General features: G+C 37.7%; 1 protein-coding gene across 5 annotated transcripts; it reads right to left on the bottom strand.

The window, feature by feature from the left end:
* Positions 1–802: 802 nt before the first annotated feature.
* On the bottom strand, positions 803–19,425 carry LOC113095892 (myosin-7-like). Of its 5 annotated transcripts, XM_026261211.1 has the most exons (41): positions 19,195–19,425; positions 18,828–18,931; positions 17,890–18,033; positions 17,014–17,170; positions 16,848–16,875; positions 16,517–16,613; positions 15,472–15,564; positions 15,240–15,303; positions 15,054–15,152; positions 14,787–14,890; positions 14,565–14,703; positions 14,363–14,481; positions 13,957–14,106; positions 13,696–13,866; positions 13,434–13,613; positions 13,024–13,156; positions 12,871–12,947; positions 12,379–12,466; positions 12,173–12,290; positions 11,684–11,807; positions 11,416–11,552; positions 9,307–9,562; positions 8,626–8,868; positions 8,367–8,543; positions 8,142–8,287; positions 7,979–8,069; positions 7,508–7,897; positions 6,381–6,507; positions 6,163–6,281; positions 5,876–6,072; positions 5,445–5,794; positions 5,224–5,348; positions 4,687–4,802; positions 4,354–4,546; positions 3,201–3,404; positions 2,969–3,094; positions 2,720–2,890; positions 1,589–1,693; positions 1,371–1,466; positions 1,155–1,289; positions 803–1,033 (listed from the first exon to the last, which is right to left on the bottom strand). In XM_026261211.1, the coding sequence occupies exons 1-41, from the start codon at positions 19,292–19,294 to the stop codon at positions 1,022–1,024; spliced, it is 5,805 nt and encodes a 1,934-aa protein (XP_026116996.1). In that variant the 5' UTR covers positions 19,295–19,425; the 3' UTR covers positions 803–1,021. The 5 variants fall into 5 exon arrangements, with proteins under 5 accessions (XP_026116996.1, XP_026116995.1, XP_026116994.1 ...); XM_026261210.1 differs by lacking the exons at positions 16,517–16,613; positions 17,890–18,033; positions 18,828–18,931; positions 19,195–19,425 and having other exon boundaries at positions 17,014–17,123; XM_026261209.1 differs by lacking the exons at positions 16,517–16,613; positions 16,848–16,875; positions 17,014–17,170; ... (1 more) ...; positions 18,828–18,931; positions 19,195–19,425 and adding an exon at positions 15,656–16,029.
* Between the last annotated feature and the right edge of the window lie 4,673 nt (positions 19,426–24,098).

Consider the following 24,098-nt stretch of genomic DNA (forward strand, 5'->3'; position numbering starts at 1 on the left):
ATCTTATAAATGTTGCTTTCTAAAATAGCTTACCGCTTATACATTCAGAAAGTCTTACAGTTTTGTGGACATTCACATAAAGACCAGCCACTGGTCAGGTGGCTGTTATTACACAGATAATGGAGAAGCCACACAGGCTTTAACAAAAATCTTTTACATTTTGAGAAGGGTCTTCCCAATATTTCATCATTGCATCAGCGACTGATGACATACATTTGATTTGATTCATCACTCGGTAGGTTATTTAACCATGTATTACGGTCTATGGAAGGCTTGTGTCTTTCAAACACATTCAAATGCGCAAATTCATGTTATTTTTTATTTACACGTGATCCAGGCATTCTTAAACTTTTTTTTTTTGTCAGCTGAATCTCTTTCACCTAATATATTTATTTGAAGTCCCGCCTGTGATATTAGGGTAACAAGTTAAATTAAGTAATACATTGGTTGACATGACGTTTTTTTTTTTTTTTTTTTTTTTATAAGCGTTTTTTTTATTATTATTTTAAAATGAGTAATTTTAATTTTACATTAATTATTAATTATTAGCTTTTTATTAAACTCTCAAAACCCCTGTAGTTCATTCACAAGCCCCAGTTTGGGAAACCTTGGTGTAATATATTACTTTGTGCACCATTATGTTTTTAACAAGAAATGTAATCAGTTTTTCTTTTTGGTATATTTATTATGGTATAAGATTATCCTATTTAAATCAATATGATTAACAAGTTAGGTCAAAAGTAATCTAAAATAACGAAATAAAAAAGCAGTCAGATATATAGATGTATACAGTACACATATATAATGTAAACACAAACTTTTATTGTGGATGTGATTAATCATGATTAACTGATTTGACAGCCCTAAAATAAAGACCATATGAAATACAGATTTATATGGTCTAAATAAACCATCTTTTTTTTTTCAGTCTTACTCATAGCTTTAGGCGTATGTTTATTTCAGTCTCACACAGAACTGTTGCAGCTGTGGGCTCTGATCATTTATTAGAGGGCTTTCCTCTTCACTCTGCAAGCTAAAATGAGTCAAAACAAAGCTGATTAATAAGTTTAGTCACTATAGTGTTGATGTGAAATACAAAAAATGAATGTAGTCCAAGGAGTTTAAATGCAATATTCAAGACTTAAGATACATGCCTTGCTACCCGGGTCTCTGGTGCGGGTACGTAGTTTATTCACTTGAGACTCCGCAGTCTCGGCTCGTTCCTCAGCATCATCCAGCTCATGCTGAATCTTCTTGTACTTGGTCAGGTTGGTATTAGCTTGTTCCTCCTACAATATAATAAGCAGGAACCATCAGTGATGTTAAGTGTACACGAGGTGTAGCATGTTAAGCTTTACTTGTAAACTCACCGCCTCCTCTGCTTGTCTCTTGTAGGTCTTAACTTTGGCCTGCAGCTTGTCTATGAGCTCCTGTAGGCGAGCCATGTTCTTTCGGTCCTCCTCAGTCTGCAGAAACAGCAGGTGGTGCCACAGGCTTCATTCTTCCAGAATAGTTCAGCTCAAGCTATTTAAGCAACCTCAAAGTAATATCAAAACTATTTGTGCATCTCTCTTATGGAGTTTTTTACCTGGTAGGTGAGCTCCTTGATCCTTCGCTCAAATTTGCGAACTCCCTTCTGGAATTCATTGCTTTTTTTCTGCTCAGATTCCAGCTCGTTTTCCAGGTCTCTCACCTTAAGGAAAGCAAAGTTAAAAGTTCACTTTAGGGCAGAAATGATTATTTTGGTAATTTAGTAATCGGCCGATTATCCTGATGAATAATGAGTAATTTTTATTTAATTAATTTATTTTTTTGGTAATAAAAATAGACCTAAGCAAACAATGGACTTAAAAATGACTTGAAATACAGATAGCAATGAGGCTAATTATTGGTTCAAATAAATATTAAATGCAAGTAATCATATGGTTTTAGTTATAAGTTATAAGTTACACTGACTAAATACAGCTGGATAAAACAAAAACTGTGCCTGTCTTCATTTTAGGCTACAAAGCAATAAAATGTGATTATTTTTAAGGGGGTGATTATTTTCTACACCCAATGTAATCATAATATATGTACCTTATGTATTATATCAAATGCCTACTGTGGGCGTCAACAGCCTGACAACTGTTTTTACACATTATAGCATGATCTAATCCTTGTTTAATATTGCTTAAAAACATTACATTCAAACATCCACTAGATCTTTAATATTTGGCAACTTCTTTAGGATATAAATACTACAGGCACTGTTTTTTTTTGTTTGTTTTTTTACAAGAACGTGGACTTCAAACCATGCAAACTCTGAGCGAGGGTTTAAACTTTTACTTTAAAGTCATGATGAACAGGGAACATATTTAGAAAGATAATGATGTATTGTCCTGTGTTGGCGTAGGTTCAAAAATGAATCTTGTAAATCTGATAGAATGGTGCATTGTTCCCAACCGTTATAAGACATTAAGACTCACAAAGATGGAGATTGAGATGGTTGGCGCATGCCAACTGTTTAAGTGGAGCAGCATTTATTGTGAACAGAGCCATAACCTACTAAACCCGCAGCGCATATATTTACTCAACTGAATCACAGTCTTTCCGGTATTTTGCCAGTTAACTGACAAGGGCAAATTGAGGATTTTTGGCATCGCCAAATTCAGTCAGGTTTTCAAGCAGCATTATTTTATTTACGTATGTTATATATTACAAATGTCATCCTGCATACCCTGCTTTCCAGTTTCTGGATTTGCTTCTTGCCTCCTTTCAGAGCGATCTGCTCAGCCTCATCCAGACGCATCTGCAGATCTTTGATGGTCTGCTCCATGTTCTTCTTCATGCGTTCCAGGTGAGCGCTGGTGTCCTGCTCTTTCTTTAGCTCTTCTGCCATCATGGCAGCCTGCATATCGAAAGTGTCATATTAGATTTCTTATGCACAACATTTAGCAAAAACATCCTCTCTATGCAAGAAACTCACATCAGTGATTGCCTTTTTGGCTTTTTCTTCTGCATTTCGACACTCCTGCACAGCATCATCCACCTCACTAGACAACGTGGAGATATCACTCTCCAACTTTTTCTTTTGATTGAGCAGTGATGTGTTCTGGAGAGGCAGAAAGAATTATGGAAAATTACAATATATTATTTGTCATCGGTGCACGGAAGAGCTGCCTTCTGCAAAGTTTGATCATGGGACATCTGGCCATTACCTGGGAATGCAGTAGGTTGACCCTCTCCGTGGTTTCCAGGAGCTCATACTCGGCCAGTTTGCGGGCGCGATCGCTCTGCTCCAGTTGGCTTCTCAGTTCTTCCATCTCAGCAGTCAGGAGGTTGTTCCTGCGGTCAGTAACTGCAACCTGTTCTTTCAGTTCTTCATTCTGGTGAATGGTCTCATCCAGCTCTATCTGAAGATCCTTTATAATTGATTTGTTTGTTAGGCATGAGTTGGTGACTCTTTGCTGAAGTAATTTTGAATGTATCGTAACATAAAAATTTTCCAAACCTGTTTTTTATTTCCCACTAGGGATGTAACGATTAAACGCGAGTGGGTTGAAAAGAGATTAAAATATGTGAAGATTCAAAACGGTTGAGATGCTAAACAAATCGCGATTCACTAAGGGGTAGGAATTTATATGAATGTATGTCTGAGGGGAATGAGGGGAACTTTTTTTTTCATCTTGCATCTGTATAATGCATATTAAAGTTCAGAAGTGCAGCCCTGCTTTGTTTACAGCGGAAACTTTAAGTGACACCTGCTGTCAGACTGTGAATCTGCATCTCGTTCAGATCTGGTCTGCTGTTTTTGTTTCATGCAGATATTGTTTTATGTATAGTTTCACAAAATTGAAGTCGAAATTATACAATCTAATTTAGATTAAAAACTGCTCATGTTTCTTGAATGCAGCATCTTTGAATCATGATAAAAATACAGTGGTTGCCTCTCATTCTAAATGCAAAGAGCACAAAGAGATTTATTTGATTTGTTACTTATTTATTTGTTTTGGGGCTTGTTTTAATATTTCAGTTTAGTTTTGTTATTTACATTTACATTATGTTAAAATGTTGTTATTAAGTAGATGCTTTTATCCAACGCGACTTACAAATGAGGACAATAGAAGCGATTTCACAAAGTAATGTGCAGCATTTTGTCCAAGCAATAATAAAAGGACACATTTAATTTACAATTTCATTCTTATTTTATATATATATATATATATATATATATATATATATATAAAATTAATCGTATAGTGTAATCAAAATTGTGAATCAAAACAAATCATGAGTTGAGTGAATCATTAAATCCCTATTTCCCACAATTATGATGTAAAGTGCTTGTAATAGAGTAACATTTGGATTTACCTTAGTCTGTGTCTGCAGGTTGCGGACCATTTTTTGGGACTCAGAAGCCAAGCGATTTGCATGGTTCATCTGAACCTCCATTTCATTCAGGTCGCCCTCCATCTTCTTCTTCACCCTGATGGCTTCATTACGGGATTTTGCTTCTGCATCCAGGGTGGCTTGCATGGACTCTATGGCACGCTGATGGTTACGGCTGGAGAAGTTAAAGGTTGGTAAATAAGTTAAGAAGTCTTGCATTAAATGGTTGTATAATGAATGGAGTAATGGAAATGATGTTCAATAATCAGTCTCCATCAGTAGTCCATCATGATTCTCTCCTTAAGTAGAACTGACCGGAGATTGTCCAGTTCCTCATCTTTCTCAGCCAGCTTCCTGTCAATGTCTGCTTTGATCTGATTGAGCTCCAGCTGTATCCGTAGAGTCTTACTCTCCTCATGCTCCAGAGTTCCCTGACACAAATAAGGTATGAAAAGTCTCTTTTCATCTGTTTTGGTGTAATATTCTCATTACTGTGGGCGAGTTTTATAAACTTTTTGGCAGGACAATTAATTTCATTTTTTTCTTCATGTACTATTTCCACAAGGGGGAAAAAAACACTAAATGATAAACCAAAAATATATACATTTATTACTTACAGGGACCTAATTTATCATTCATTCATTATCTAAAAGAAAGTATTTGTGGTTTTACTTGAATCAAACCATTTTTTCTCTAATACACAATTATAATCATGGAAAATATTGAACTTTTTGGCATTAATGACATAATGTGTATTCTTCATATATATATACTTATTTTATTTATTTTTTGCGCAATGTAAATGTGACTCAGGTTTTAATTTCTGGTTTTAGACACAAAGAAAATTCATACTTCAGCTTCCTCCAGAGCTGCTTGAATTTCAGTCTTCTCCAGATCTAAGCCCTTCTTGATCTTCTCAAGCTCATGAATGGTCTTGCTGCCCTGGCTTATTTGGTCACTCAGGTCAGAAATCTCCTCTGTTAGAAACATGAAAGGTGTAAACTGACGATATGTGTTAATATTATTTTAGAGTTTTTTTTCTCTTTTCAAAATCCCTTCAGTTCAAAACATACCCTGTAGATTTTTATTCTCCCGCTTGATGCTCTCCAGATGGTCCAGAGCCTCCTCGTAAGAGTTCTTGAGTTTAAACAGCTCTGTGCTCAGATTACGAGACTCTTTCTGTGAGGACTCCAGCTCAGACTGACACTCCTCATACTTCTGCCTCCATTCAGCCAAAATCTTGTCAAATTGCCTCTGCTTCTTATCCAGGGCAGCGGCAGCTGCGTTAGAGCGCTCCAGATCTACAACGAGATCTTCAATCTCCGACTGCAGCCGATGTTTGGTCTTTTCTAGGGAGGAGCACTTTGCATTTGATGCCTCGACTTGTTCCTCAGCCTCTTGGAGGCGGACGGCCAGCTTCTTCCTGTCAATTTATTAACTTTTATGATTCGGTCATAGATTGAATGAAGCCAGTCATTATTTCTTGTCTAGTCCACACACTCACTTTGCTTCCTCGAGTTCCTCTGTCTTCTGAATGGCGTCTGTCTCATACTTGGTCCTCCACTGGGCGACTTCAGCATTGGCCTTGGACAGTGCACGCTGCAGCTCAGATTTGCCCTCTTGCTCTTCATCATACTGCTCTCTCAGGAGATCACAGTCATGTCTGGATGATTGTAGGGCATGAGCCAAGGCATTCTTTGACTGAAAGGAGCAAAAGACAGATCAGAAGTACAAATTTGTTCCACACAAAAGCCCAAATATGTTGAGCAGTGAGGAAAACTGCTTTCTTACTTTGGTTTCTTCATCTAGCTGTTTCTTGAGCTCCTCAATGTTTTGGCTGAGGGAGTTCTTGATGCGCTGCAGCTGAGACACCAGAGCTTCACGCTCCTCCAGCTTTCTGCCCAGCTCAGCTGATGCATGGAAAAATTATGTAAAAAAGGCATAAATGCATAAATGTCTCAGTGATTCATGTTGAATAGTAAATAGTAAATAGTAGTTTGTTTGTATACCGCTTTCAGCCTGAGCCCTGGCTCGCTGTGTGTTGGTGTCACTGAGCTGCCTTTGGAGCTCCTCCACTCTGGCTTTAGACTCATTCATCTGGTCCTCATAGACACGACACGTTTTCTCAGTGGCAGCCTGTAATAGTGTGTGTGGGTGTAGCAAATCAAAAATAATGACATTGTGTTTCCTACCATACATATATGAATATGCCTTTATGAAATGAAATTATAATAACAATTTGTATATCTTTACCGACACATTTTATGTAAAACCATGTTGATTTCAGACAAAAAGTTTTTCCTGTTTTCACTGATAATATTACTTGCAGTTAAGTAAGTGAACAGAATTTTTATACAGTAACTGGTGATTGATTCAATTCAGTGTTTTTTTTAAGACTGTCTGGTTATTTTATGATGCACAGTGGAGTGTATGTAACATAAAAGAAGACATTTTGAAGATTGCTGGTAAACCAACATTTGGTGGTTGTCATCGACTCCCATAGTATTTTTTTTCCTACTAAAAAAGTCAATGACAAGCACCAATTGTTTGATTACCAGCAATCTTCAAAATATCTTCTTTCATGTTCAAAATAAGAAAGCAATTCATGACATGAGGGTGAGTAAATGATGACAGAATTTTAATTTCTGGGCCAACTATCCCTTTAACTCTCTCTCTCTCTCTCTCTCTCTCTCTCTCTCTCTCTCTCTCTCTCTCTCTCTCTCTCTCTCTCTCTCTCTCTCTCTCTCTCTATATATATATATATATATATATATATATATATATATATATATATATAAATATACTATTGCTTTTTGTTAATTCATGTTTGTTCATGATAGATTCGCTGATGTTAGTTTGTACAGCTTGAACAACTTGAAATGCAAAAATGTTCGAGCATATTTAAAAATTAACATTAAGCTATATTAATAAAAGCTGTACAAATATTGTTCATTGTAAATTCATGATATATGATATGCTTTTAACTTTGTGTAAAATAAATGTAATAAACATTAAGAGCATGAAAATTTCATCTCAACTGATATCAGCCCTTGATTTTTTCAATGTTAAAGTCAACACTAAATTAATGCTTGTTAAATTAGATCAGATTGTGGTGTGACATGATCATATTTTCCACCTTGCTCTTTGCCAGCTGCTCTAAATTGGAGGTGAGGTCATCTGCCTCCATCTTGGCTTCACTTCTCTCCTTCTCCAACTTCTGTTTGACCCGCTGAAGGCTGTCAATTTGCTCGCTCAGTTCAGCCACGCTGTCTGCATGCTTTTTGCGCAGTGCGGCGGTCATAGCCTCGTGGTGCAATATGGCCTCTTCAAGGTCACGACGTAGTTTTAGAAAATCTGCCTCCCGTTTCTTATTCATCTCAATTTGGGCTGAAGTGGCCCCTCCGGCTTCCTCGAGACGCTCACTGAGCTCTTCAAGCTCTTTGGAGGCATCACATCGCTGTTTCTCTATCTTCGCCCGGTTGGAGCGCTCTGCCTCCAGTTCCTCTTCGAGCTCCTCAATACGAGCCTTAAACAAAATGAAAGAATGAATGAAAATATATTCTGATAGAGACGTAAACTTGGAGATCAGACATCCAGTTTAACTCACCTGCAATTCCTTGATCTTCTTTTGAAGCTGGATGATTAGCGCTTGCTCATCTTCGATTTTCGAACTGATCTGGTTCATTTCAAAATCTTTCCTACAAAAAACAGACAATATAAGAACACAATTGATTTATTTTACAGCATCATGTCATGTGATGATTTCTTACTTCTTTAGCTTTTCCTCTAATTGCTGCTTGTCGTTTTCAAGGTCCATGACAGACTCCATGGCCAGCTTCAGATCGCCCTCCAGCTTGCGTTTGACCCGTTCCAGGTCCATTCGCAATTTCTTCTCCTGTTCCAAGGACCCTTCCAACTAAAGCATGGGATTAGAGTGTATTGATTTCTGATTTATTCTTGATCTGTTTGGTCCAGTTAACATTTATTCAACTTACATCATCCACTTGTTGCTCCAACTTGGCTTTGGCCTTAGTCAGAGTGTTGACTTTGTCTTCCTCTGTCTGTAAGTCATCCAATGTCTGCTGGTGACTCTCCTGTAAGGCCTTCTTCTCTTTAGTGAGCTTCAGAATAGTTTCATCCAAAACTGCCATCTCTTCTATCAGATTTTTCACCTGTGAAAAGGGACTCTAATTGGTTTAACAGACTTCACGGTGGCTCAACAACAAAGCTTGAGCTTCATTTTTCTTTTCTAACCTTGTTTTCAGTGGCGTGCTTCTCCTTCTCCACCTTGGCCAAGGTTATCTCCAGATCATCAATGTCCTTTTTCAGCTCAGAGCACTCGTCCTCCAACTTGCGTTTTTTTGCAAGAACGGTAGCATTCATCTCCTCTTCGTCTTCCAGGCGTTCGGTCATCTCCTTCACTTTGGCTTCAAGTTGAATCTTGGTCTTGATGAGCAGGTCACAACGGTCCTCTGCATCTGCCAGGTTATCCTGCTCCTGAAGAGCAATGGTTAGAAGGTCAATTCAAGCATTTTAACATTTGAATATGTACAATTAATTTGATTCTTTTTGACTGTTTATTGGGTAATGCGATTTAAACCCTATAAAACTGTAGATCTTATTCAGCATTTTCTTTCCCTTAAACCTAAATAGCTCATTTAGATCCTAGCTCATGTCAAAATGAGTGACTTGGAGAAGAATGGTAATTTTATACTTTTATGCATTCAGCTATATTTTTTTATACATTTCTCCTGCACTTTAGCATTTTTTGCCATGCTATTGCAGAAAACATTGCACTTTTGTTGAAAAGTAACAAAACGTCCTGCTGTATTACAGTAGAATGTGAAAATTCATAAATGAATATTGAATTCTGTGGCCACCATAGCTTTTTTGTGGAGTTTATGAGCAAACAGTACGTTTGCCATTGATACTCACTGCCTGCAGCTGCAGAGAAAGGTCATTCTTCTCTTGGATCAGGCTGACCTGTTTCTCTTCCAGTTCCTTACGCTTGGACTCTGATTTCTCTAGGGCCTCCTTTAACTTTAGGAACTCTTCCTTTAGAGCGGCCAGCTCTTTTTCTGTGGCGGCGCTCCTCAGCAAGGGCTTGATTTTGAAGAAGAGTTTCATCCATGGCCAGTTCTTCACGATGTTGAATGCCCGGATATTCCACTGAATGATCATCAGAGCCTCCCTAATAACAAGATGCAGGTATAATCAATTTCTTTAAGGCATGTCAGTCCACTTGGTGGCCATGTTGATGATTCAAGTGTAGCTCCTATATACTTGAATGGGGCAAGATCGAAAACTACTGGTGTGGAGTTTAAAATTTTAGTTTCTTGACCTCAAATAATGCTGAAATGCTGTATTTTTCAGGATGGTCCAATAAAATCATGTGATTGGCTCTATAAACCAAAAGGCTGGGCTTTTATTCCTACAGCCGCCATACTGAGTGGGACTATTTTACCCTATTTAGTTCCTCTTCCGTTTTAGTTTCAGAGTTGCAGTTTCTCATTTTTTGTTATTGTAACACAAATATTTGTGTGCTATTTTATGTATTTTTTTTTTATATTTCCAATTAGCTTTAATTTTTTTTTTTTTATCTTTAGTATATTTTCTTCTTCAACTAAGTGGAGCTTGTGTCACCCCCATATGACCCACTGGCTTAGCTCCATGAATGCATGAAACGAGGCTCATTTTAGTTAGTCTATTACTGGGGTGACTTTCAGATGTCACGCACTTGCTTTCACAATACTGTGGTTATATGTTAGCGGATGACGGTAGAGAATTCAGTCTGGTCAAATAGCCATGCATCTGTGCTCTGGACCACCCAAAAGGTGAAGTGTGTAGTATTTATTTAGAAACTGAGGCCTTATGCGGACCAGCGGCTTTAATCCTTTGCCAGTCTGAAGATATGCTTTCAATGTGGTCCTTTAGAGACACCAGCGCCTTGGCAAAACAGGCCTTTGAGCAGGGAGCTGGCCTGTATTTTTAGAGGGGAGTGAGGTGAGCAGCTGCCATGTGACCCACTGGGCTTCTGAGCTTTAAGGACACCGTCTGCATTGTCTAAAAAGAGGAAGGGTAGAGGTCATGGATATGGGCACGGAGAACCTTACGTTTTATAGAGAGTGTCGAAGCATATGAAGGGTCTTGGCCACACATGGACAAATGCATGTCTGAAGACACACGCCTCAAACACTCCATCCACATGGCCCCAAAATACCTCTCATATGTTGAGGGTTGAGAGATATCATGTGGCAACAGCTTGTTGCTAACTTTATTAGGAATGAACCGATTGGATATCAGTATAGTTTGTGAATATTTGTGTGGGAAGGCATCAGATTAAGAATATATGGAGAATATAAACATATGGAAACCTTTTCTTCAGAAAAGTGGATTGAAACCAGGTGAGAGCTGATAATAGTCTAACGTCGCATTCGCAATTTATAGTTGTTTGGTGAATTTTCATGGTCAAAATCGTGCAATTTCAATAAGAATCCACCTTATCAGGAATTTTGCGGGAGGGCGAAAAATGTCCCCATGCAGATTTCATATCGGGTTAAAGTTGGTCATGCAAATCAGTTCCACTGACCAACAGAAAGATGCTTGGTTTGAAAGTGGCATCTGTGTGAGAAGTGCTTCAGGCCTTTTTTGCCTGTGAAATTTTGCTGTTACTGTACCTTAACGCTGAATATGTATCTTCATATTTTACTTCATATTTTATATTCAGACAAATCTATATACAGTGGCCCCAAAATGTATTTTGCCACTTAAACCAAACTTAAATATCAAAGTAATTTATTTATTTATTTTTGTTTGTTGCGCTTACTTTATTCCATTAACTCTACCAATTATCTAAAATACTTTTTTTGTTTTGTTTTGGTGAAATAATTTATTTATTTTTATGAGTTGAACATTGTAGGAAATTTTGTTATCTAATGCAGTTCCTTTCATTAGTTTTTTATGTTTGACTTAAATGTCCAAATATGTTTGGGGGCCACCGTATTTTTATCTAAGAAAGATCTTTTGCATTGAATCATGTATTACTTCCTCTCCATCATCTTCTTCAGCTCCATCCTCATGATTTTGCCACGGCTGGCGGCTTGCAGTAGAGTGAGAACTTTAGCCAGACGCTCGTCCCTCATCTCCTCCAGGTGTCCCAGCAGGCCAGCTTTAAAGAACACCTGTAATGCAGAGACACAGAAGGCTTGATTTAGCCCATTTTGTCTTGTGTACAGACTCAGACCTGTAATTGATGTCCCATTGCTTGAGGCTCAAAGCAACAAACACTTTTACTGTTTGAAGTCTGACTTGCCTTAGTATGTCCAAATCTATACTGATTATGGTCAATATCCAGTGAAGCCAGAAGTTTCTCTGCAGCCTTCCTGCTGTCCACAAACTTGTCATCAGGGATAGCATGAGGATTCAGAATGCGATACCTTTGAAAAGGATGAATATAAACATTCTCACAGTTTATTCTTATTCACAGTTTTTATTCTTATCATCTAAGATGTACTGCACACATAGTGTTCACTGTTCTTCCAGGTTTAACTAATGTACAAAAATTTGTACTATTTATCAACTGGCTGACTTTTCACAAGCCACTGAAGGTTGAAGGTGAAGTAAGCAATTGTGTTATGTTAAAATGCTTATTTAAACAATTATATTATATTAAAATTAAAATTATATTATATTATAGGGGGAATTATAGGCTACTAAAAGTAAAGAAGTGCCCAGATTTTATTGTAGTTAATTGTTGATGTTCTCAATGAGTACACAGTGTGTCAACAGTAGCTCTTCTCACCGCTGTTTGAAATCGGCATAAAGAATTCTGTTAGGAAATCCCTTCCTGCAAATGCGAATGCCCTCCAGGACGCCATTACAGCGCAACTGGTGCAGCACCTGGAAAGCGTCCATGATTCCTGCAAATAAGATGAAAAGGTTAAAGTTAGACATTTCATCATGATCCTGTGGGTTTAGAGGTGTTGAAGTGTTCAGTGGATACGGCACCTGGTGTTTTGGTCTCATTGGGGATGATGCAGCGCACAAAATGGGGCTGAGTGCTCCGCAAGTTTGTCATCAGCTTGTTGAGATTCTCCTGCAGTTGGGGGAGAAATAATCAATATACAAAAAGGCCATAAACTCCTGCTGTACAGCAGTTCTTAACATTTTACAATGCACAAAGCAAATGCATTCAATCATACCATATGCAAAAGTGTCCTTCTCCAAAACATTGCCAGGTGTGTTTCTAGACTTACCCTGAGTTGCTGCTCTTTGTGGACACAGACAGAACAGGAGCCAGCACAGACTTAAAGTGATGTTCATGTGTCATTTCTCTAAACATCACTGCAAGTCTTAACTGCCTCCCTCTCAGTACTGGAGAGTTTTGATTTCCTTGTTTTAATGACCATGGATTATTATTTCTGTTTAATACCAGTTTCTGCTGTTACTAACTAATTTGCACCTAGTGGAAGTAGCAGTAAAGTTTGGTTAAATTCCTACCTTGTGTAGCTGTGACACTGTCTGGAAGGAAGCAGCCTTCTTCCTCTTTTCCTTGATTCCTGTTTTTGTGTCAGGGGCTAAAATGAAAAAGTTGTATTTAGAAGTGTTTTATGGTTATGGTCATATTTTAGGCAGACTGTGTGGTATATTTACCCGAGTCAGAGCTAACGTAATTCTCATACAGACTAGCCAGAAGCTTGCTGGCTGATTTCTGGAAACAGGCTACCACCGTTTCATTCAGAGGGTCTTTGTTTTTGTCTAACCAACCAATAATATTATATGGCACCTGAAATTCAAATAAAAATATTCATTATCTACATTAAAACCGCTTAAACCAACCTAGGGTGGTAAACTGAACTGTTTAAATGGTTTGAGATGGCTTTTTTTTAAGCTTGCTAGACTTGCTAGACCAGCTTAAAGCAGCTAAAACTGACTAGCTCAAGCTATTTCTCTGTAGAAAAGCACCAAGAATAATCTAAAGTGCATCATAAATAGTTGTAATATCAAGTGCCACCTAAGTGATTTTTAAATTGAGTCTTGTTGTATTATTGGTTCAAACTCACCACTCCTGCATAGTGCACTAGCTCAAAATGAGCCTCATACTTTCTCTTCTTGTCAGGCCTTGGCTTTTGGAAATTTGCAGTCTTGCCAAGGTGATTGTCAAACAGCTTAGCCTTGAAGCTATTGTCGGTAGCTTTAGGGAACATGCACTCCTCTTCAAGGATGGACATAATTCCTAAGGGCTAACAAAGAGAAAACAACTCAGTTGTTCATTTTTGAATTGTTACTGTAACTGATATTGTTTTGACTAAAAAAAAAAAAAACCTTTTCAATGAGGTCAATGCAGGCTTGGAGGTCAAGCCCAAAGTCGATAAAGGTCCACTCAATGCCCTCCCTTTTGTACTCTTCTTGTTCCAGGATGAACATGTGGTGGTTGAAAAACTGTTGCAGTTTCTCATTGGTGAAGTTGATGCAGAGCTGCTCAAAGCTGTTGAGCTGTTGAGAGAATCCACATGACAGATGCACAAGTGTGAATGCCGACAGAAATCCAGATAAGTGCGGTGTGGAATTTCGAGAGTCACTCACCTCAAAGATCTCAAAGCCGGCGATGTCCAGCACTCCGATAAAGAACTGGCGCGGCAGAGCGGTGTAGAGCGTCCTATTTATACGCCCCACCAACCACTTGAACATGCGGTCATAAGTGGCTTTGGCCAGAGCTCCCACTGCATAGTTAACCTGGTGGAGCCACACAATGTTTGTGAAGCACATGAAGATCACAGCTGACACTCACACGGATTGCAACAGTTGCCTGGATACAAGGCTGATTTCTCAGGCTGCATTATTCCTTGTATCTTAGTAGATCAACGGTAAATGTCAGTGGTTTCAACATGCATTGTTACTGGCGTAGCAAAATCCACCAAAATAATTAAGTTTTTCTTTCTGTAGCTATATACACACACATCCAAGAAAAAAGGATTTTGGGAACACTTACCTGTTCGACATTCTGTCCTTTAACCACATACTCATTGCCCACCTTCACTCTAGGGTGCAGAAGACCCTTTATGAGGTCTGCTGAGCTAACACCCATCAGGTAGGAGGCCTTATCAGCACCTAGAAAGATCATTTAATATACGTTTTGCACTTTAACTGTAATACTGTAATACCGACAAGCCAGATTGCAGATTTACACTCACTTTCAGTGCCATCGGTCTCTGCCTGCTCCTCCCTCTGCTTTTGTTTGAATTTCATGTTCCCAAAGTGCATGATGGCCCCTACTATTTTATAGCAGCCATACTTTTCTTCAGGAGTGAAGCCAAGGATATCCATGGCATGCTGGAGGGGAGAGAAAATGATTTTGGAGGTCATTTTTATTTTTCATTTGGTCTCTGTAGGTGATGAGAGATTTTAGAGCTTACATCAGTAGCCATAAGCTCCTGCCCATCATCCATATTCTCAACCGTTGTCACTCCTTGGGAGCAAAAATGGTAGTCGTAGGGGTTTGAAGAGACGAGGAGCATGTCTGAAATCCACAAGAAAAAAATTATAATTTTTTATGAGTAATAGGGCAATATTGTTGTATTTGAAATGGCTCTTTTTGATTGCTTTCATTGTCCTTATTTGTAAGTCTGCTAAATGACTAAATGTAATGAACATTTAATTTGTAATTGTAGCATTTATCATACCAAGAAGTTCAGGCTTCTTTTGTGACATGATCTGGTAGTAGATGTGATAACTTCGCTCTCCAGGTTGCTGAAATATCACTCTGGATTTTTCCAGAAGATCTACAGAAATAATTAAATAAATCCCTTTTATATTTTGGAATGACATACACTGGTAAGCCATCATCATTCTTTGAACAATTTACTTACATATATCAATGTCAGCAGAAGCCAGTTTCCCTGTTGGTCCAAAATGGATCCTGATGAACTTACCCTATAGAGGGATTTAAGGAAATAAATCATGGTTGAATCAATCACGCTTGATAGCAATTATGCTATGAAGTCATTTTAATTTTACAGCATAGTAACAGGTCTTTACGTGTATGTAAGAGGAATAGACTCAAAAACTACAACGTTGGTCTATATCGTGTCAAATACTCACAAAACGGGATGAGTTGTCATTCCTCAATGTCTTGGCATTTCCAAAAGCCTCCATTGCAGGATTAGCTTCAATAATCTGGTCCTCTAAAGTCCCCTGAGAAAAGTAATTTTTATAATTGATGAGTTGTTGAGCTTTATTTGTTGCAGTTTATGCAGTATGTCTCCTTGTGGGAAGATATACTCACCCCTGTTTTAGTGGCAGGGGCCTTAAAACATAAAACAACAACAAATAAAGATTGTTGTTTCATAAAAAAGTACATATTTCTCATCTTATGTTAATATTATATTCTATTGTTGTTATTTCATTCTATATTTAACAGCCTGATTACTTAATTTGAATTCAATATAATGCATGTAACATTTTAAATGACCCCATTTTTATTACAAATATTAAAAAGTATTATATTATGCTAGTCAATAATCGGTGTCATTAAAATATTGATTAAAAATAATTTGTATTATAACTGAAAATGCTAATTCATAGACAAACATGGATTAAATTTTGTTAGCTCACATCAAATACAGCAAAGTATTTAACAGTCACACCCTATGATAATCAGAGAGAAAAAAAAAAACATGAATAATGGATTTTAAAAATGGCGACAAAAAAACTGAAATCAGGAAAACTGAAAGAGGTTGGGCCTGCTGGGAAAAAGGAAAGTTTATTTGTTAATCACAAATTTGTTTCAAAGAAAAAACTTCAAGAACAAGGAAGAAAAATGCAGGAGATGATGTGCTGGGGTTAAGCTATTGAAGACACATGGAGTAAGGTTCACCCCACAAAAACATTTGGGAAAATTAGCAAAAAGATATATGCAAATGGAAGGGATAGTCAAACCTCAGTCTAGATGTCCATAACAGAAAAACAAGTTACAATACTTAGTAGTAATGTCACTGAAAAATAAGCCGGACACCTAGATGAGGAGCGACCTCAAAATGAAAATGACAAACACTTGCCAGCACGAGAGGTAAAAAAAAAAAAAAAAAGCTGATTTGAAAAGAAGAGGGAGATGATTTGAGGGAAACCGAGAGAGCTTGTGTCTTACTCCTTTTTTAGTCGGTGCCTCACCCAGAGCCGCCACTATGGCAAAATACTGAATTACACGTTTCGTGTTTACTGTTTTGCCAGCACCAGATTCTCCGCTATGAGGTATCAAGAAATTATTGAATAATAAGACATTTGAAAAACAAAAAAGAAAGAAAACAACCACAGCAAAGAACATTAGAAAAAAACAGTGCAACAAAATCTTCTATTAAAACAAAAATCAAAAGTTGGAAGTGTAATCTGAAATATTTATTTTCAGTGGCTGGGTTTTTTCCCCCCACACTCATCTCATCACAAAAATACAGAACTTGCACAGGAATATCCAGACTTACGTGATTAGCATGGACTGATTCTCACGATCTGTGTGGGGTTAACAATAACATATTTGTTTCAGGTCATGAAAGGCCTTTCTGAATTGGCTGAAGTGTGAAATGATCCCTCCTGTAAGTTATTGTATGGGCAGGGAAGAGACAAGCACATGTTTAATTTTATACTTACTGCGCAACATGTCATTGTAGGCATTGTCAGCGATGGAATAGATGTGAGGTGGAGACTCGGAGCGGCGTTTGCCTTTGTAGGCAGCCACTACAGGGGCTGTGTAGACAGGAAGCCATTTGTATGGGTTCACCGTCACACAGAAGAGCCCAGAATACGTCTGCAGTGAGAAGATTGACAAGATTAGTTTCAGGTATGATGTATATAGTCAGGATAAATGGCACAATTGTTTAATTCAGCCTTATAAAAAAAAAATTAGGTAACTTTATATCTCATAATGTGACCCTTATATTTATCCTGATCACATGAGGAAACATCTATTTTAATGAGGCGGCATTTAGCATGAATTCATACAATTTGATTTGAAAAAAGGCCAAACCTAACCATCAGTGGGCTTTATGCAGATTGTACAAAAATATGTGTAGGCCTATGAGATTGTAAAAATGTATATGAATTAATCACCAATTCGCCATAACGTAAAATAGTTACACCTTTTCATAAGAGTATCCTATTATATCTCCTAATGTAACTATTTCATATGTCAATTTTACTATTAACTTTATTTATGGACTTCCAAAATGTAGTTTTCCCATGTATTGGATCTGTTCAAAAGCTGTTCAGGAAAACATAACTTCCCAGAGACGACTTTATGAGGTGCTTTTGACTGTGGCACTTATAAAGGTCATACCTCTTGGGAATTCACTTGTATTTGTCCCTTGGCAAAGGCAAGGGTTACATTCATTACTGTGACTGTAAAGTCCTATGAATAGTGCCACCCCTCTATGTTTAATGCTCTGGTCAGGTTATTTGTGGCATCAAAGATTAGTGAGAAAGGGCAGATCATTTCTTTGCTTTGAGCTGTGATGTGATGGTACCAACATAGATCATCCAATTCCTGTAGCGCCTCCGCAGATTATAGAGCACCGAAGCTTCATTCAGGTGTGTGAGCATAGCCATGTCCTCTATCATGTCAAATTTAGGAGGGTTCATCTGTTGAATGTCATCCTCCTTCACAGTTAGGCACTGCAGGATTTAGAGGCAATAAGCAGAGTCAGAGCAGGGCGACAAAAAAAAATATATTTTTTTAAAATGATTATTTGATTCTGTTTGGTCAATGGCACATTGAGCTCTCAAATATGTCTATATTTTTAAATAACCGCTAAACTGGATCACCAGTTCATGTCAACAAACCGGCACTACTTCCATACCCCTCCGCCGTCCCTGTCTATTCATTCCAGCGCACGTCAAAATAGTTAGTAGCGCCATCTGGCGACTAAAATGACGCTTGTAATGAAAAATTGCCTCAGTGGAAGGTATTAGTTTTACAGGTAAACATGGTAAAGTTAATACATGGCTAGAAGCTTAGAGGACAACCAAAACGTTGATAATAATAACATCGAACTGGTAAGACACAGAGTGGACGAGGAAAGCTTTAAATTGGCCTAGAGAAAGACAACATTATAGTTAACTAATCCATCGTCCAACTAATCCAACTTGGACTAAATTACTTAAGGACTATAATTAAATGCCGCGCAGTGTCCGTATTTTTATTTGTAATGAGCTATTTTTCTTATTTAAAAACTTTAATGTAGGCTAATCTAGTTACATGTAAAATAGTATAATCTCAAAACAATATTTCATGCCGATATATTTATGTATTAAACTACCGCAGTCGTCCTTATAGCAAAATTATTACGGTTTAATTTCATTAACTGAGATAAACAAATCAGAAACACTATTTATAAGCAAAAGTACGTTTTGGCATGTCCTTATATTGTTTTGACATGATAAATTAAATTTCACAAAAAAAGCCTTACCTTCCCGTCCTTGGTCTCAACGATGACTTTGTCACCATCAATCTGTCTGATTTCCACGTCAATGTACGCGTCCTTGTCATCTGGGATCCAAGCGCGTTTCTTTCCTGCGCACAAGGGAGTCTGTGTCAGTGATCAATATCCAGGCTCCGACTACGTGTTGCGTTGGTTTGATTGTTATAAATCCAATCATTATACGCCAAATTTATTTATGCTAAATTGATCAACATTAACCAGTTAAGAACCAAACGTGCAATTACGAACACCTAAAAGACGTTGCGTAGCCAAAACAAGATTTCAAAAAGATCTGAAGTGTTTGTATCCGCCGTAAAACATTTGTTGCAGTCACTTGAAAATGTGTTCCTAGTACCATCAAACGCAACAGTTTGCGATGCCAGCAGCTCCAGGTCGGATTTGCGCAGAAACGGAGCCGCTTCTCCAAACTCCTTCATATCCAACAGTCTCGACATGATAAATCCACCGCTGCTTACTTACTGAAGGTAAAACTTTCCAGATACCTTAGAAGAAGACAAATGTTATAGTTACACTTCAAATGAAATCATTAAAAATACACAAAAAATACGATATAATGTTGGCAAAAAATAAGTAGGCCTACAAAATAAACGTGTAAACATTGCAGGAATAATTCATGTAGAAATTAAATATATAATCCAGGAGGTAGGCTATATCACATAAAACAAAACATTTCATTATTGACAGAAAATAAGATTTTAGTTTTAAGAAACTGATTTGATGGAATTAATGTTACTGTAATATTACAAACAAATGGTCAAGTAAATGAAATGAGTTAAGGTATCCAGTCATAATTTGCTAACTGACCTTAACACGGACTGAATGGGTGGAGTGGCCAAACTCCTTTTATCATCTCCTCCAAGGTCACGTTTAGAGAAATTATCATGTGTCACCTCCTCCAGCGCCTATTGGTGCTCACTGTGTCCCAAACTGACACAGAAGGGCAAGCCACATTTTTATCTTTACCCAAACCCAAGCTTAGTTATTTTTATAGCAACTTATGCAGGCTAAGTGCAGGGCACTGATCAGAAACTGGTTGATAGTTTTTTTTTTTATATACAAAAAAAAACTTATTTCTTTTACATTTTCAATCAATATAACCAATTTATTTTTCAGCAACGGCACTAAAAACACAACATCATTTAAGATGATTTATATAAGAGGAAATGCAAATTAATCTTTTTGTTTATTTTTATTTTCATTTTTGAGCATAACATTTTTCTACATTTTTGTATGTTTTTAACTTATGTAAAAAAAATTATATATGACAGCAGTTAGTGAGTTACTTTTACATGAACACTGTCATTGAAACTAATTATCAAAATGATGTTATCAGCTCTGTAACTGCTGTAACCATAGCAAATGTTCACAATTATGCATCAACTTAATACGTATGTTTTAATGAAGGAAGTAATAATTAAGAATTAACTTGTTTCTCCTTAAAGTTTTCTCAGTTTATAATTTTTTTCAGAGTTGGGCTATATTTTGTTTTCAACACTAACAATCATCTGAGCGGCTGTGGTCGCTGTAAATTCCCCCTGGTCCCTGCATGGATAAAGGTTACAGAGATCCACTCAGCGGCAACAAGCAACACCCTTACTATTGGCTCTTTAACATCTCTTCAATAACTCGTCAACAATTCTCTCCTCGACTTGCAGGACATGTATTAGGTGAACATAATGGCCATGTGTTCGGTCTTCTCCCTTACTCTAATTGCTTGTTTGCGGAATCCTTTGTTGTAAACGCCACTGGAGGGAAGCATTGTGTGTGTGTGGCCACAGTAAATGCAACCCTAGAAGAAAGTAAAGGGTCCCTTGTGCTTGACATGATATGGGATGCTAAAAATACGTCCCAATATAAGCCAAGATGCACTGCCCTTAATGATAATAGCAACATAATTGAGATGGATTTTCTTTCCACAATTTGTATAAAAATAAATATATGAATATATATAATGTTATATATAGGGCTATCACCATTCTTCTATTAAATTCAAGTACTCTATATAAAAAATCGGCTTTTGCCCATGTCGATTAACTGGCAAAAAACTGAAAGATGTGCCTTCTATGGATGAGAAAGAATTTACAGTGGCTATAGAATTTCTATCATAAAAAGTGGCTGAATATTAAAGAATAAGTGGACATTTGAGTTGCATGTTGTTTAGTCAATATTAAACAAGAATTAGATTCTGCTATAAAGTGTCAGAATAATCGACTGATTACTCAATTACCAAAATGATTGCTAGTAACAGCCCTAATTTTTATGTATATATAAGTAATTACTTGTAATGTTTATGAAAAATGTAATGTAATATGATTCAATCAACAAGGCTGCATTTTTAAGCATTGGATCAGTCTGAAGATGTGCATCTGCATGTGGTTTCAGACCTACTCATATAATTATTAATTCACACATCCATGCCACTTCACTGCCAACACTCATTTTTGATACATAAAACAGCAGGTGTGGTGCAGAACTTTCCAGACAAAGTGCTAAAATAACAGGCCTAAATTCAGCCTATTATGCAGGCAGCCGCTGCTACTTTTCCACTACGGTGTCAGTGCAGTAATTGAGCGTCTTGGAGCGAAGCGCCTCTTTTTACACACCGGCCCCTGTGGATCTGACCTTGAGATCAGTGTCCTTGTATGTGGAAAAAGAGTAAAGAGTGTGGACCAAAAGGGGAGGGGCTCATAGTGTCCCGATATAGATGAGAATACTCCATCCCTGCCTCATGCCAAAGGCTGACATTCCTGACAAGAGCAATAGACAAGGCCTATTGTTAAAGACAGAGCACTGCTGCTCTGTTCACTGCTTGAGCAAGAAAATCACTCAACAAAATGACACATTTACAGGATGCAGACAGCATTATGAAAAACTTTGAAATCTCATAGCATTTTCATGGAATAACTACAAATGTTTGTCGTTGATGGAACTGCAACTATCTTTTGGCAAAGCATGGAGTGTTACATCGATGACGGCAACTTTCTTGCACTTTGGTTAGATATAGCAGGCCAGTTGAGGGCTATTCTGGGACGCTTCATAAGTGTGGCAGCTGGCTTATGTACAGCCTCACTCGCAGGACTGTGCATAAAAAAAAACACTGACAGACAGATAAAACGTGAGAGATAATGAAATTGGAGGTTGCCTGTACCATTTTAAATGCTATTATACATACGCAACATTTAGGAACATTAAAATAGCTGTGAAATAACCACAGTAATTCAGCAACACAATCTCAGAAACGAGCCAGACTTTTATGCATGACTATATTTATCTGCATATTTATTGGTTGTTGCGAAACAATGGAGTTAAGTCAGATCAAACAGGGATTCCTGGAATCAAAGTTGCAATTGCAGTTGGGTCACAGTTGTTTTAGATCATTGTGCACCAAATGCCAGCAGGCTTAGAGACTGAAGTGGAGGGAGGCTGAGATTTACAGGCACACACACACTTTTAAGGTGGTAGACCCACCACACTTACATTTGTCATATAAGTCCTGATAATTCAAATAAACACCCAGCCCTGTAAGTGGTAATAGGAAAAAGAGTAAAAGATGACAGTTTTTTCAAATAAAATAGTGCTGGTGTCCACCAACACCCTTTAAAAGAGAATTCACTGGTGCCAGTTAGCAGCAGCCACTCCACTGAGTTCAACACATGGATGCCAGCTAATCGTCCACAAAACCTTTCAGCAACTGTGCTATCTCTGTGGTGAGTCATCAGTCAATCCGATGGGAGACTGGAAAGCATATTGAGGAGACACAAGTTAATATCTCAGCTCTTTAGTAATCTCACTCAATCAGCAGAGCCCAACACAAACATACAAACAGGCAATAAACGTAAGAGTCAGTTAGTCTTTTAGCAAGTGACAGGGGTAAAGAGACTCTGCTCCTACCCCTGTGGCTTCAGACAATAAACACTCTTTCAGTGGGTTAAATCATGGCCTTTGGCCCTAGCTGGGGATACCAGCATCTTTAGCTGGTTTTCTATTTATGCCCAGTCACAGCATACCTTTGCTCGGCTATCTCACCGCCACGTGGCTTTATCTAAACCAAAGCAGACAAGCGGTCGCACTTTGGGATATCGCAGCAATCCCTGCCTAATTCCAGTAATGCATTAAGTGTCCCCAGGCTACTTCATACTGATGTGGTGACGATCACCAACATGACTGGTATAAAATTAACTGGTTCTTTTGGTCCACCTTGATGATGTTTTCATTTTATGCGGCTTAAATCATGGAGTGCTTGAAAATAGATAATATAAAAAATGGCCAAAATAAGGTTTCTTTGAAATGAGCTATTAGCTTTGAATTATCCCTAATATAATAATCACCAAGTGTAATATGCGTATTAAAAAATTGGGTTTTATATGGCTATTATTATGTTACTATTGTAAAACCATATATACTGTTAAGAGTTTTATTAATATTTGGAATTAGGAAAACATTTTAGAACAATGTTAACAAAATCAGGCAATTCAGTGATTTAAGCCATCAGACAATAGTCAATTAGGGCTTAGTTTGTGTCTTAATATTTTTAATATTTTATTGTAAATATAATCATATCACATCTAAACAGTTTGGCTGTGGAGCACAGGTCTGATTCCCTAACAGGCTTTATTTAAGGTGCCCATACCGAGCAAAAAATATAAATCATGGGGATAGATTGAAAACAACTCCTATCCCACATCGTCTTGTTAAGAAATGTTAAACCTGATTCAAATGTATTACCAGTTGTTGCTCTGATAACTTGCTAATATGGAGGTCTTGCTAATTTATTTGACATGTCTTGCTGAGTGCCGTCTATGGAGATCATCTCTCAGGCTACCTGAAGACAGCATGCACATCAGATGGATGAGGTGTGAACACATTTACATTGTCCTCCTCATAGCTTTTACTATGGTTCCTCTGAACCGTACGAAGGCTGTGATTCACATGCCTGAGGCCACAGTTAATCTTTAAGGTGGTGTGGAATGTGAGGGGGATTGCCCACTACTAAAGTCAGTTTACTCTGTCCCGGGGGAGCGTGGCACCTGTCTCATGGAGCAACTGCTTAAACGCAGACACAGCCTGTCCATGACACAGATGGCTTTCAGCATGCCTTTCCCAAAGACTAAAGAGCAGCATCTGAACTCTGAAGCGCACTTTTTAAAATTCTTTTATCATTCCTTTAACATGTTTATTTGAGACATTTTTAGTTTAAACAAAACTCTTAGCAAGCATATTTTGGTAGCTGCGTGAAAA

This window comes from Carassius auratus, unplaced genomic scaffold (assembly GCF_003368295.1).
Source record: "Carassius auratus strain Wakin unplaced genomic scaffold, ASM336829v1 scaf_tig00215808, whole genome shotgun sequence".
Taxonomy (NCBI): Eukaryota; Metazoa; Chordata; class Actinopteri; order Cypriniformes; family Cyprinidae; genus Carassius; species Carassius auratus.